This window comes from Tachysurus vachellii, chromosome 7 (genome assembly GCF_030014155.1).
Source record: "Tachysurus vachellii isolate PV-2020 chromosome 7, HZAU_Pvac_v1, whole genome shotgun sequence".
Lineage (NCBI taxonomy): Eukaryota > Metazoa > Chordata > Actinopteri > Siluriformes > Bagridae > Tachysurus > Tachysurus vachellii.
Window position 1 is genome coordinate 13,334,362 of NC_083466.1, and position 16,205 is coordinate 13,350,566.

The 16,205-nt window shown below is 35.7% G+C and overlaps 1 protein-coding gene across 3 annotated transcripts in view; it reads left to right on the forward strand.

Moving 5' to 3' along the window:
* Nucleotides 1–16,205, forward strand: part of kcnip4a (potassium voltage-gated channel interacting protein 4a) — an 83,948-nt gene that overhangs the window by 18,039 nt on the left and 49,704 nt on the right. The window contains exons 1-2 of one of the 3 annotated variants that reach the window (XM_060874416.1): nt 6,043–6,127; nt 13,722–13,769. The exons of 1 other annotated variant lie outside the window; for it this stretch is intronic. In XM_060874416.1, coding sequence (XP_060730399.1) covers nt 13,739–13,769 — 31 coding nt within the window. In that variant the 5' untranslated portion in view covers nt 6,043–6,127; nt 13,722–13,738. Of the gene's footprint in view, nt 1–5,696; nt 6,128–13,721; nt 13,770–16,205 lie in introns of those variants that run through there. One more of the 3 variants, XM_060874415.1, reaches the window with a different exon arrangement.

Genomic DNA, 16,205 nt, shown 5'->3' on the forward strand with positions numbered 1-16,205 from the left:
CAAATTGGTGACTATGTCCAAACTAGATTACACCAAATGTTAACTTTTGTGATAAAGTTCATAGATAAAGTTTTCTTTGTGATGACTCTTCCATGCAGATGCTGCAAATTAGAACAAGGCTCTTGGTGTCATATTTGCTTTGTCTTTCTGCCAAGTCTATAGACAGTTCTATATATATATATATTCTAAGTTCTTGCCTTGACATTCACAGTTCCTCTTAACTGCCCTTTCTTAATAATATTTCAGACAGTAGGATTTGTGACCTGGAAGCACATTGAATTTTCTTAAGCCTTTGTCTGCTTTACAGTCATCAATTAGATTCATTTTCCAAGTTGTACTACATTTGGAACAAGATTAAATACAGTATATTTGCAGGCATTTGTAAGGCACAAGCCATAGTGACTATACATGCCACTCAAATAGGACTGACTGAATTTGAAAGGTTTGGATTTTTTATATTCCTTTTTGATAATATATGGAAACGGGATTAGTTGAATGTGTAACACAACAATGGGTGATTATTTTAAAATGTTTTAAACCCAGTCAGTTTTGACAGACGACACCAGACATGGAAGCCTGACTTAAACACACCTCAGAGTTTAGGTACCTGGTTAGACAAAACACATACCTAATTCTTTGTGTAGTAACAGCTGATGTTATATGGTAGCTTTTCTCATTTATGTGTTAACCTCATCCTAGAGGTATATCATAAACCTTTATACACTTTATTTTCAGTGTTCTGGTTATTGTGTAGCTTTTGGCATAAAATATCAACATATTGCTGTGGAGTATAAACCTTCACCATTATAAAATAACTTTACTGTAGGTAGATCTGAAACCGACCCTTTCTGGTGTGCTTTGACTCAATGTAAAAAGAAAGAAGTTTTCTCTTTAAATCCTAATGCGTCAGAGACACTTTGTCCAAGAGAACTGGAAACTAATCAAAGTGCTTGAAAGTTCTTTGCTGATTCAGTTAAAATCCATTACACTCAGGCAGAGATATTAGTCTTTGACACCTTTTATATGATTAAATTGAAATCATCTACATTTTCCTGCTCGCCACTGGATATTAAATTTCACTGCTTTACTTTGATTTCAGCAAGGACCAAGGGCTTTGTAATAAAATATATTTCCTAGAGACAGATTGTTGGCAAAACCACCTGTCACAACGATTCTGAGGTCTGTCTGTGATGAAATGTTTTGCTTTAGAATAAAGTAATATGTGAAGTCTGCTACAAGGTGATGCAGTGCCATGTGACAGAATTTCTCAAACTCGTATCTTATACTTATCTTAAACTGTCTTATACTGCCCCTTTGTGGTAACTTAAAATAACTTTCAGATGAACTTTCTGCACTGTTCCTGGCATATTTTTCCAGTGTTACCTATAAAAGACAAGTACTGACCATGTGATAAACTCTTTCAATTAAAAATGTAAATTTTTCTGAAATTGTGCAGAAATTGTACTACAGTAGGTCTCTCTATTGGGGAAGTCGTGGCCAAGTGGTTAGAGAGTTTGACTCCTAACCCTAAGGTTGTGGGTTCGAGTCTTGGGTCGGCCACGACCGAGGTGCCCTTGAGCAATGCACGATTCACACACACACACACACACACACACACACACACACACACACACACACACACACACACACACACACACCCAGACCAACTGCTCCCCGGGCGCAGCAGCATAAATGGCTGCCCACTGCTCCGGGTGTGTGTGTGTGTGTGTGTCTGTGTGTGTGTGTGTGTGTGTGTGTGTGTGTGTGTGTGTGTGTGTGTGTGTTCACTGCTGTTTGTGTGCACTTTGGATGGGTTAAATGCAGAGAACGAATTCTAGGTATGGGTCACCATACTTAGCCGTATGTCACGTAACTTAATTCTGTCTGATATTGTAACATCTCTGATATAGATAGATAGATAGATAGATAGATAGATAGATAGACAGACAGACAGACAGACAGACAGACAGACAGACAGATAGATAGATAGATAGATAGATAGATAGACAGACAGACAGAGAGAGACAGGCAGACATACAGACAGACAGACAGATAGATAGATAGACAGACAGACAGACAGACAGAGAGAGACAGACAGACAGACAGATAGATAGATAGATAGATAGATAGATTAGTGTCAGTCCTTATGGTACATAAAATGGTAAAAAAAAAAGAAAAAGAAAAAGTATCCACAGAAATATAAAAAAATATAAATATTAACATAAGTGATCTGATAAAATATTTAATTGAAGTATTAAACATCTGAGATATTGCAATTAACATATCACACATAAACAGTGTATTATAAATGTAACTCGAACAATTAAAGTTAAGTTTAAATAATATTAAGGAATCACACATCCAATGTCTTGTGGTTGAGTATAAATAAATACGAGGTAGGAGTCAATGAAACGTGTAGACATGAGTGTGTGTAGTGCAATTAGTTCCATGTGTTCAGTAAAATAGTAATATACTTACCTTAACCTGTTTCTGGCCCTGTTTTGGTCAAGATGATCCATGTACTGTACATGTTTACTAAAGGTTTAATTTCTAATTTGTCTAGCATAAATCTTAGACGAATTTCAGTAATGAATATAAACAATTACAGAGAGGATCTCATTCGCTCGCTCATTCTGATATCCTCTTTATCCTGGTCAGTGGTACTGTGGATCTGAAGCCTATCCCATGAGCACTAGGCAGGAGGCAGGAATACAGTATAGCTGGGATAAAATGCCAGTCCATCACAGTACAGAGATTTTGTTCTTGGTATTTTGTGAAGTAACAAGATGAATGAAGATTACGGTTAGAAGATTAAGGTTAGAAGATTAAGGTTATGCCGAAGTTAGCCGCCTTACTTTGATGTATAATTTGTCCTCTGCTCCTGTGATTAAGAGTAGATGAAAAGTGCTAAAACTTAACCGCAATGTTTCTGGTTTGTACAATTCTTCTCATATTTTATTTGCATTCTGTGCACACTTCTACCATCAGTATTGTATCACATTTCATTATCTAGCATAATGTTCTCTTTTCCCCAACATTACATTTTTGCAACCTTTATTTCATCATTGTGAAGGTGAATCAATCTAAACAATACATTTTCGATGCTGAGCTTTCTCTGATGCAGTTTATCTGGATATTTTACACAGTGAATTGTAACAGATTTAGTTTACTTTAATATTATTTGAGATCCAAAGAAGCTATTTACACAAGAGGCATAATATAGCCTCCTCCTCTGGCATCCATCAGGACGTCCTGCTGCTTTCTTCTGTTTACTTGGGAACAGATCCAGTTAGTGACTCTAATGAACACATTAGTTTTAGTTGTCTACATACACTTGGAATTTCAGGACATTAAAAGGAAAAGCAGACAAAAAAAAATCCTTTGAATTTATTGCAAGACTTGTTCGTCTAATTTTTTTTTTTTTATCGTCTGGTATTAGCACCATCATTAATTTCTTTTCCAAAACATTTTTTCTTTAATTGAAGGAAATAGCTGATTGTATATGAGATTAGATTAGTTATAATCCCAAAGTGCACACTGCAAACTCTGGGTCTACAGTAACATAAGAGTTCACTTCAGTACAGAGCATTTTGATGCACTATATAGCCAAAATTCTGTTGCACTGTAAACACCTGATCATCACACCTTTACTGAGTCGTCTAGAGACTCCAAGCTGCTCCAGCGAAGGATCATATTCAACTGGATTAATACATTTTTTTTTTCAAATTCAGGATTTATGGATCTCCACCAGTTCAGTTGACTGCTTAAGGCTATGATAAACACATAATGGAATAATTGTAGTATGGTTTAATTTTGATTGTCATCCTTTCCAAGTATTTAGTTATGTAATTAGCGATTGAATTCTTTTTAGGTTTTTTGTCTTTCACACACACTAGACTGGACAAGGCAATGACTATCATACAAAGAAATGCAGCAAAATAAAATATACTTCATATCCTACACACATAGTTTATTCTACATACAAATTCTACATACATTCTACATAGTTTTGTAACAAGCTCACAGAGGTTTAACCCATTTAAAGCCACCCACTTTCTGAGCTTACCCAATTTGTCGCTTTTTTCCTTGTCAAATATGGGACATAAACCCTGACAGTGATTCATGTAATAATCAATGTATAACAACTTACCTTCATAAAATGCTATGCTCAAGAAATTGCTTATAAATCTCACTCACAGAGTGACAGCAGAGAGTGAGACCCTGTTACTGAAAGTCAGGCAGTTTTTTTAACTTAATGATCAGCATAAATTGTACATAAGTCAAAGGGAAAGCAAAAACAAGGATGTGTTTTACTTTTTTACTAACCGTGGACATGTTAGCTCTATGACCTGATTGAAGAGTAGTGCTGGTCATTTCATACTGAATTAAAAGCTCAGAAACTAAAAGCATTGTCTTGTGAAAAAAAAAAGCATCAGCGTCAGAAAACACGACACTGACATCACTTGAGATAAATATATATATAAATATATGTATGTATATATATATATATATATATATATATATATATATATATATATAAAATCATAATAAATACATCTCCATCTTTTTTCTTTATCTCAAAATAAAAATTCATCTGATATATGTGTGTAGCTGTGTGGTTGAGCTGTGTGTTAAAGGTTTAAACTTGAAACACTAAGAGATAAAACTATAACATCAAAACCCTACTGTATCTAGCCTTGTCATATTCCTACCATCACTATTCCAACAAAGTGAAGACTGATTACAACTGTAGCAGGAACCTGGATAAAAGAGGACCTTTTTCCATTTTGTGCTTTTGTACTGAGGTTCCTGGGAATAATTGCCCAGTGACTCAAGAGTTTATTTAGATTCCAGAAAAACTGCATCTATGCTTAATTTGCCACTTAAGTCACTGCTTCTGTTGTCTGCTGTGTGGGTGAAAGAGTGTAGTGTAATTATTTTGTATGTGTGTTAGAGAGAGCAAGCAAACTGTGTGAAGTTCACAAGGAGCTCACCTACAATTAAATGAAGCTCATTTTAACCTCAGAGAGGTCCAGATTTTCCTTTATTTTCATCTGTTTATAATTTAAGACATTCATCGTTGTATTACATTTAACCTGTAGTGTTCTTAGAGATCCCTGAAAGGTTCCACTGACGTATTTCATTTCATTTTTTGCCTTTTCTGTGAACACAATCTACACAATCACAGTTCTGACATCGCACTCTCTTTGTAGTCATCTCAATCCTGCATCTCATTCTATATTCCTTCTAAGCTCCCTGTACTTATGCATCCTCCCTTGTGATTGCACGATTGTAATTACTACCACTAAGGCATTCATGATTAGGATTAAACAGCAAAAAGCATAGCGCTGTATTCATCTTTTTAGTTTAGATCCAAGTGATTTTCTTATTCTTATGCCATCTCTGATGCATAACACAGCCTTCTCAAATTTCTGTCAAGGATAAATCTGCTAAGCAGATTTACAAATGAAGGTTGCTGACAAAGATTAAAGTTAAATAGTGTTGATTTAAATGACACCTCTCAGTTGTCTGAAATCATCTGGACTAGTTTACTGGAATGATATGTATATGATATGATTAGTCATAAACAGTTTAAAAGCAGCCCATATGCTTGTTGCTATCAAATCTCTATCATTCCTCCCGCCCTCTTTTTTTGCCCTCCGTCCCTCCCCTCTTTCCCTTTCCTCCTGTGAAGCGTCTGTTAGAGTGGAGATGCACAGTTGGAGGTAGCAGAATGCGCATACAGCTCATTTATCTAGTTACTCAACTGAGGCAAAGTTAACAACGTCTTTTGAGAAAACTGATCATCATCTTGCCAAAGTTTCGAGAGGACCAGATCCATCTAGAGTCCACGCCAGAGTGTCGTACTGAGTGAGGAGGCGGGAGTGAAGACTCGGTCAGATCAGTCTCTTGAAAAGTGTGAGAAGTGCAGGGATCTCTGAGGGGAGAAGGGAAACACACTGTTTCAAGACGCTTAAAACACTCAGCAAAATAAATCCAGAGGAATTGTAACAGAGACCTTAACACAGAGAGAGAGAGAGAGAGAGAGAGAGAGAGAGACGTTGCAGCATGGGCGCACTAATGGTCATTTTCTCTGTCAACCAGAAGCAAAGAAGAAAAAGGAAAGGTAGGTTATTTAAAGGGGTTTCGGAACATGATGGAGTGTGGCATGGATGAAACCACAATACTTATGCTTAATATCGAAATATATGATTTTTTTTTTTTTTTTACTAGTTGATTATTAATAATGCTTTTTTTTAGGATAATTCTGAAATTAACACAAGTCACAAAGGTCGGCAAGAATAACAGCTAGAAGACTAGTTTTTTTGAGCACTTATTTATTATATAATAAGTAATTACTTTTATTATTACTTTTTTCTATTAGTTTTATTAAGCCAACATTAGACTGATGAAAATGTCCAGAACAGCTGATAATGTTACACCAATTATTATTTTATTACAGAAATAATATTGTCTTGTTCACTGTGTTGATCGTCATTAAGAGCTGTGCCTATATGGAAGGTTATATTTAGTGTCTCATTTCTAACCTATATTTTATGGATGTTTTGTGGAACAGGTCGAGAGTAAAATGAATGGGTGAGCTCGGTCGCTCTCGCAGGCAATAGATCACAGAGCAGACAGAGTCTTTGCACTGTAAGCAGAAATGAGGGGAACCCAGTTTCCAGACACTGTAGTGCTCATGCAGTTGTAACTATGTTTACTTGAACACTTTCTGACTTTCTGTCACCAAAACATTGTTCATGTCAAGAAAAGTGTGACAAAGCTGTTTTTCTTTTTGCTGTTGCTGTTTGTTTTTAGAGGGTATGTGTGTTAGAATACCTGGGATCTGTACAGACTGGTTCAGTTTGTTGTACTTACTGGTTCCTTGATACTCTAGATTAATTGTCTTAGACTTAAAACATTAACAACAATCTTAATCGTTTTTCTATACAGTCATCTGTCTCTTGCTTTAATTCTACTATTTAAATATTGTTACTTTATCCTTCATTTGTATATTTTAAAATATTTTATTCCATATCCTTCAAGTAAGACAGGCCAATCAAAAGCATGTGTTTATAAAAATAAACTCTTCAGTCAAAATATCTTTCACTAGACACCAAAATGTAAACTAAATATGAGGACCGGAGATACGTCTATAAACATTACGAGGCTGTATTTTCTTATTTAGATCTTATATCCTGGTATCTAATTCACCCTTGATAGGTAAGGCTCTAAACCATTCAGAAATGTCCCTGGGTGTAACGTGACCCAGTATAAAATATTGTATATTTCATTCACTGTGGTGGTTCATAGATGATTCATAGATGATACAAAAAAATATTGGAAGTTTCCACAGATAAAGTCTTAAAAAGTAAATTGAACTAATTAATCTTTTAGTAAAAGTTTACATGGAAAAATAAGGCTTACATGGAAACTTTTTTATTATTATATTTTAAATAAATGAGAAAAAAATCTTTTTAGTGGGTTCACATGAGGAAAAGACATCAGGTACACATCATGTAAAAGTTATCAGTACTACTTCATGGCCACTGATACCTTAAATGAATCCAGGAGAAACTGAGAAACATCTCATCTTCCCAAATCTTTCACAATACATTATCCTTAAAGCTAAAAAAACAAAAAATACTGAAAAACATTCTCCCACTAATCGATTGGATATAGATTGGACAAGTAATATTTATATTAATATATAAAAACAAATGAATACATTTTAGCTACATATGTACATGAATCTAGTACAATTTATTTATTTTTATTTGGTTGGTGTAAAGAGTGGGACAGTATACTTTGAACTTGTGTGGACATTTGTATGGGTTTTTTTCTCTGAAACAGAGAATTATAAAATGAAACAGAACCCTGTGAGTGTGTCCAGGCCTTTGATGAATATTGTGTACTTGTCTTCAAAAACACTGAACATGATGTTTTGCTGCCACTCAGATGGCGGTACTGCTTTCCTCTCACCCACCTACACAGTGCCTTCTGAAGAGCTCCTGTGTTTCAGTGGTGCCTCTTATGAAGCAGAATTATGCTGGCATAATGCATACAGGCAAACACATGATGCATTTTGAAGAACACTACAGGGACTATAGTCCTACTCTAGTTACTGAGAGCTCTTAAGCACTTAGCTGTGTCGTGTCTCACTTTACATTTCCACGTCAATTCTTCAGCTTCAATCTTAACCAAAAGTGACTAAGCAGGTGGGAGGAGCACACATTGTGTATTTGTACAGTAGTAGCAGAAGGCACATGGCACTCCTGTGTCAGGGCCACTTGAATTCCTCTTGCTGTGTTCTCTAATTGAATTTGTTTCCTTGGTCACCCACTGACTGGCCTTTGCTGCTGGCTCTAGTTCCTCCCTGGTCCTTCTGGTGTTTACACTGATAAACAGGGCAAACAGAACACACACAATCCCTTGTGCCCACTGCAGGGAGAGCAGCTGTCACTCAGTGTAGGGTAGTGACTGCACACTTCTTTATACAGGCTCTCACCAACAACAGTGTGTAGATCATCTGAAGTGAGGTTATGAAACCCACTTTATCTTGTTTAGACAGTCATATTCTAAAGCCCAGCTTATGTATGCTAACATATTAATGGATGCATTTTTAAAAACAAAGAACTGACCTACTTACAACCTTTTTAGTGTTATTATCGCACCTAATGGTCAAAATTGGCGTAAATGAAACAGCTTTAATTGCTAATGTAGGCCTACAGAAGCAGCATAGGCAGCAACGTGCACCACGCTCGGTCTGTTAACACTGAACAGAAACAGTGGAGAGGAAAGTTGATCCAAGGATTGTGTTTTTATGCCAAGTTGGACTCATTTAAAAACACTCTGTGGTTAACAAGATAGCATATTTTTCAGTAAACAAAAGTGTAAGTAGAGACAGTGTGACTACGATGTACAAAACCATTTTTTATATTAAGATTCAAGACCACACTGAAAATCTGTGATATTTTTTTTTTTTTTTATTTAAATTCAGGTTTTTTAGAATTTTTAGACATTGAAAACAAAGACAAAAGATTTTCCATATCTTGAGTATATAATTCAAGGTTCTGTACTATTACTTGGTTTCTTCTCACTTTGTACACATAATGGAGATAAAGCCAGAGACGTATTATTTCAGTGCAAATTGACCAAAAAAACAGTGGAATATAGCAGGAAAATGCAAGAAATAGACTTCAGGAACAAGACTGTTGCTGGCAAAGCAACAAACATGACATGATAACAGAAGCTAGATAAAGATACAGGAACCTAAATAGTGTGTCTAATGAAATAACACAAAAAAGGTGAGAATAAACAAGGTGGGAAACTAGGAAAAACGTTAGGTAAGTTTGCCAGCTGGTGGTCTCTGGGATTGTCCGTTGTGGGTCTGAGGTTAGATATGTTGTGATAGATGTGTTGTGATCAGATGACACTCCAATGGATTTGAGCTAAAATTAAAGGTGTTGCATAAACCTGGATGCTTTCCATGCTATCGCGAGTGCTCACTGTCATTAAAGAAAAAAGGGACATCAAAAGGGGCTGTCAATATTATCATTTGTAAAGTAAATTGTTAATTAAAATTAACTGAAAAGAATAAATGCAAATTAAAAGAATTTTCACTAGTTCGCTCAGATCTTTGGACTCAAGTCTGTAAAGAAAATAAAGAAGTGGAGTTTTATGAAGTAGTTTCTGTATATACTAAAGAAGTATCTGTGCATTATTGCATGTCTCTCTTTTCCAGTGCCTGGAGATTTTGCTGAAATCTGGTTAATGATATTAGCCTTCTACTGTACGTGTGCCTCACCCAGTGTAACAGTCTCTCAGCTTAATGAAAAAAACTTGTTTCCGCTATGTCATTGTTAATGTTCTTCTGCTCCACCAAAATCTAAGGTTATGAACTGCTGCTGGGAATAAACATCTACAGCAAAATGAAATATGGCTACAGCTGTTATAAACATGCCTACTGTATGATATATATTATTCTTGGATAATTTACATCAAAATATGCTTTTTGGAAAATATTGCTTTTGTTACACAAAGTTGGTAAGAATAAGCATTTTTGATTCAGTAGTTTTGGAAAAGTGAAATAAATAATAGTATTATGCAGAAAGAAATCTTTTAAAAAACTTTCAAAGCATCCATCATTCTGTGATTGCTGCACAAGTTGCTGTGGTTGCACAAGTTGCTGTGGTTAAAATAACATTTCTGGGAGACATGTTTAATAAAAATGTGCCTTTTACTGGTCTGTGTACAGTGTGGCTCCAGTTCTGTTAAGACCTGACTGGTGTTGTTCTTCAGAGGTGGTTGTTGTTCTGTCAGGTTCTCTTACCACACAGAACCTCTGAGTGACCTCAGCTTCTTAGACGGTTCTCACTGACGGTTCTCACTTCCTCATTCTTTTTCACCGAGCACTGTCTAAAGCTGGCTCTTGATGATTTGATCCTGTTACAGATGTCCAGCAATTCATTTGCCCTCTTAGCTTGTATCAGGTGTTCAACATTGTATGTTCAGAGGTGACCATTTCACTTTCATGAGTCACTGCAAAGGTCTTCATATGTGATATATTGGTTGGTTACATTATTAATACATTTAAACAAATAAATAAGGCAGTATCGTATCAAAATAAGGAAAAAGCATACTTTTTGCTTTCATCAGGAACTGTGGCTGAGGAGCAGGTAAACCCTGTGATGTACACTGCACCCTCTGACTGGTCACCAGTACATTGCAGGTCACCATGTTCACATTCAATCCAAATTTCACTCACATCTAGGGGCAATTTAGACTCAACAACCCACCTACCATTAGGAAACTGAATCATCTCTGAAATTATGACCATATCATCCAGCCCTACTATTGAGCAGGACGCCCCATAGGAATACAAGAAAAAAAACCCTTCCTTGTGCTTCTTCACAGAGATGGCAGAGATGAAACTGAATTACTACTGCATGGATTCTATCTGAACAAACGATCTATCTTTTAACAGTGTCAAAATCTCATATTATTCCTGAAGAGTAAGATTCCTGTTTCTATTCCTTTTTTATTATTCAATGTGCTTTATTAATCTTATCTTTTAGGTTGCTAATATATTGTGTGTCTCCATTCCAGTAAAAGAGTTCATAGGCTGTTATACAGTATAGGACGTATAAGAAGTATGCAGTATTAAGGTAAAAACTGCAGTATAAAGTATGCAGTGCTCTTATTGTGCCTTATTGTCCAGTTGAGGGCAGCAGAACTATGTCTAGCCACAAAGAGTTCCTTAAGGTTTACTGAGATGAGACGCTTAAAGCTTAATGAGTTTTGATGAAAGTTTATGTATAGAAATTACCATTTTTTTTTACATTTACTCAACAAGCCACTATTAATCAAATATAGATTTACATAAGACATTTGTTGAACAAAAAAACCCATGCATATATTACATTTGTTAGGCTGTAAGGAACGTAAACACAGCAGCGGATATTAATTAAATTTAACACCACTAACTCCACGTGATCACTGAGACATTTATCAGGTATGAAGCATTCGGTGGTAATTCAGCTACACACTGAAGGCAGAATAATTACAGCAGCTTCATTTATAGAAATGGTTGTGTTGTGATTTAAATCAAAACAAAGACTATAAAAGAAATTTATGTCGTTTTGCATTAATTCTTGACACCTCGGTTCATAGCAGAACATCAAGAGATGAACATTAAAATCTTTATTCATGATTTGTCACTCTATTTCCTATATTGAATAGAAAATAGTAAATACAAGGCACAAGAAGCAAAGCCAAAAAAGTTATACATTTAACCCAATTAACCTTTAACCCAATAACCACATCCAGATTATATTATTTTGCTTGCTTCGCATGCAAAAAAAAACAAAAAAACAAAAACGTTCTTGCATGGCCTTCATTTACATATTAAATCGTTACCATTGTAATATTACGATTTAGGGACAATCATCTCACTCTCATGTTCAATACTAGAAATAAGCTTTTTTTAACATCATTATTTATTTAATTATGTAACCAAATCAAGTCACAAGCAGCATAACGCACGTGGAGGAAAACACTATCTGTTCTCTTCCACATGCACCCATGTTATTCAAGGCTGTTATGATTGTGATTGACAGGAGAAGGAGAGTGTACCATTTTTCAACTCTTGTTTGTAGGGGTTTCTTCCAGCTTGTCAGGTTTCCTTCCTTGGTGCATTGGCTACAGTAACTGATGGATGGATGGATGGATGGATGGATGGATGGATAGATGGATGGATATTCAGTGACTAAGCTTAGACATGCTGTTGCTATGAATATATGGTCATTGCTACTTAAGGTTATGGTTACTGCATTTAATAGCTATCCTTATTAATACCCAACAAATAATGTATATTTGCAAATGTAACAAAATATCTGCTTGAAATCATAATATTCAGTATTAGTATTGTCTCCGAATTACGGTAAAGTATTTTAGCTTTTTTGTTGTTGACTGGTAGATTTGTGATATGGGACAAAATTTGTTCAAATATATACATATACATCATATTTTGATAAGATGAGTATTGTCTCTGATAAGAAAAGTACAAGATGCAGACCTGTTACTTAACCATCGTTTCATCATTGGCTAAGTGAATTGTGAGATTTTTTTGAAATGCTACTAAAAGCAAGTTGTTTTTTTCACTAATAGAGGAACAAACTGTGGCAAAAATGCTACACTTTATGGGTACCGTGATTACGGAGCTATCTGTTACAGTTTTATTTGTGGCAGCTGGGCTCACTCTAAATATAGATAAGGACCCTGATGGCAGGCTTTGTGTAGCTGCATGGTGCAATCACTCAGGACATAACAGTGTGTGTGTCTGTGTGTGTTTGTGTACTTGTACTGTACCTGTTGGGTTCTTTTCATACTTGTGTAAAGTGACGATAAATAGTGAACAATCATGTCAAGACATCGTGTATAGGATAAAGATTTTATTTCTTCATACAGTAAACTACGCTGTGTTTTAGAACTGTGGCCAGTTGCACAAAAATGTTCTTCTGAGTAAAAAAAATAAAATTTGTGTGCTGAGCATGCACTTGTGTATGACTCTAAAACCATAGAGAGGATAATTGAATACAATGGGAGCACTTAATGATGGCAATCAAAACCCAGGTCAAGCTAATCTTTAGTCCCTGCTTGTTTTCCCAATTGCACATGATTGGTGAGAGAAATTGCAGGGGGATAAATGTGTGGAAAAAGCAGCATTGTGGATATCTTTTAATAGAATCTCTGCACGGTGAAAAGATTTTCCCCTTAAAATTTGCATATTTCAAACTCTTATTTGCATATCTCAAATTTGCATATCTAAATTCACAATTATTAATTGTGCCAATGATAAAGTGCTCTGTAAATAATCAACAAACCATTCAAAATAAGTTATAAAGATGGACCAAAGGAATGTGTTCTGCTTTTGAACCATCCTTATCAGACTGAAGGACATTTAATGGTGGGTAATTTTATCTCTCAGTCTCACACAAACCCCCCTTTTTTGGGTAAGTCATGGTGAACCCAGAGTCTGAATGTGCTTTCTTTTCCTTGATGCTTGTGAAGCGAAAAGAGCCTTTTATTTGTAGCTAATATAAGTCTCACATTGTAATTTACTTTTTGTCAAAGGTAGCTCTCGTAGTATCAAGAACATCATTCTTCTGCCACTCAGAAATGCTCCTATCGCTTAGTATTCACAACTTTTTTTGTTACAGGAAGAGAATAAATAATCATGTCTGACAGCTTGACCTTGAGGCAATCAGGTAAGGTTGCTGCTCATTTAATTGCATTAATCCAGCTTTATTAGCAGAGGAATCAACGGAGTGTTGCCGTAATCAAATCCAACAGAATAGCATGATTATAACAGCACTGAAGAAGAATGAGCTGTCCTTTTAACTTTTGCCTCAACCTTCTAAGAGAGACTTGAACACACTCAAGTAATGCGCAAGACAAAAGTGTCCAGTTTGCTACACTGCCTTTAAGAATGTGTTTTACTGTCATTTTTGGTGTTAGCTTCATGTTTAAATACACAATTGTTGCACTCCATATTACTTTGTGATTCCCACAAGAATGCTGAATAATAGTGAGATTGGCATGAAGTGTAGTGCAATATTTTGGGAACAGTCATCATGTCTAGCATGGATCCTTACTGTATTTGTTTCAGGACCTTGTTTCCTTGGTAACAGATGCTCGATGTGACAGCGTCCTGAGGTGTGTAGAGCTTCAGAGCTATACACCCTGCGTATTGTCTGACACCAGGTCTCAGGAGATGGACTGAAGAATTATCGTGTTCTCTGTGTGTCCATTGGGGAAAGATAAACTCTCCAGAAACATCTACTTTATTGTGGAATATTACACAGGGAGGGGAAATTCAGGGAGGGTCTTTCATCCTTTTGTTCATTTCCTCCTACCTAATACCTGTCTAAAGATCCCTTATCACTTTCTCTTATCCCCTTTAGCTTTATCTATTTAGTCTTTGTCTTCTCCATCACTCCACCTTTCCCTCCCTGCTCCTTTTCCAGCTCTGCCCCTCCCCATCTCTCCTCCTCTCCTCCTCTTCTCCTCTCCTCTGTATTCACTGAGGATGTGAAGAGACAGAGTCTCTACATGTAGTTCACAGCAGAGTGTTCTGTGTCCAGAGCTGTGCTCACAACATGACATGACTCAGTCTGCACCATGAACTTGGAGGGGTTGGAGATGATCGCTGTGCTGGTGGTAGTTGTTCTCTTTGTAAAGGTTCTGGAACAGTTTGGACTTTTAGAGGCAAGCTACGATGGTAAGCAAAAAAAAAGTAGCAAAGGGTCTTGGTTATTACTAATGTGATTACTATTCACACTTTGAAGTAAGTGTTTAGTTCTGTTTAATTTCTGTAGCTTTACTAATAGTTAGAAATTACAGCTTGTGCAAAGTGAAGTCAATTTAACATACAGATGAACAGAGTCAACAGGTGTGTCTTAGACTCTTAAAGCTTCTTGTTTGTTTTGTTTTTGTCTTGTTGATTAAGATGTAAATGCTTCTGGCATCCGTTTTTTTTTATTATTTGAATGACAGGCTGTTTGCTTGTCTAATGTGCTATTGTTGTATAATAAGTACTAATTGTATTATATGCTTTTGTAACCATATGATCAAAACTGGAAAAATTGCAAACGTTCTCAGACAACAGGCACCAAAAACATTTGGCACCAAAAACACTCATGTTTCAGTTCTATGTAATTGTGGAATTGTTGTATTTTTTAGTGTTAGTTGTGTTGTTAAAAGATAATAAGGGTAAATGGCAGCTGTTTCTGTACTATCATACTGTACAATAGTTTGGTAATTAACTAGCAAGAAAAAACAACTTTGCATTATTCCACAGAGTAAAGTAAAGTTCTCCTGTACTGCAGCTTTGTTTCAGCTTTTTTTGTCAGAAAAAATGTCTTATATACAGTTGGGCATAAGCATCTCTGCTTCTTTAAATTGTGCACAAGCTGTTTTGTGCGAAAGAATGCTGCAATCACAGCAAGGAAGTTCTTATTTTGAATGTGTGAATCGCTCATTCTGCAACCACATGGCTACCTGTTATGTATAACCTGTTATGTTGAACAGTCTCAGACAACATGCTGCTTAAAAACAGGACTCGTTGGGTTTGTTAATGTTGTCATAGAATTTCTATATTTAGAGTTTATATACAGCAAACATGTGCTAGTTAGTCTCTGTGTCTTTTTGCTAGATGTAAAAGTAATACAAATAATGAAATGAAAAAAAAATAAACGGTTTCATAAAAATCATAAAATTATGAAACACTCAATAGATATTTAACAATCCAGCTACAAACGAATGTTTAGTCCAGTCATCTGGATTTAAAAACATACAGGGTCACTATTCTTGATGTTTTTTAAAATACTATTCCAGAATCGAATAAAATTGTTTCTAATTTCAGCAAAACCTTCTCACAAAGTTCACAAACCACCAACACAGGTTAAAAGGGGCAATGTCCTGAGATGTTAAGTTGTGTTTATAAATACCATAAAATTAATTCGAATTTGAGCTGTGTAATGTAAAACCAATTAGAAAAAGATCCTTAAAAAACAACTGGGGATTGAACTGGGATAAAAGAGTGATAAAAGTTAGTGTTGATTCCTCCCGAATGTGTGAAATATTCAAGTCTTACACTGTTAAAACCTTGCTTATCTTGTATCTATTTGAGATACTTGAAGCTT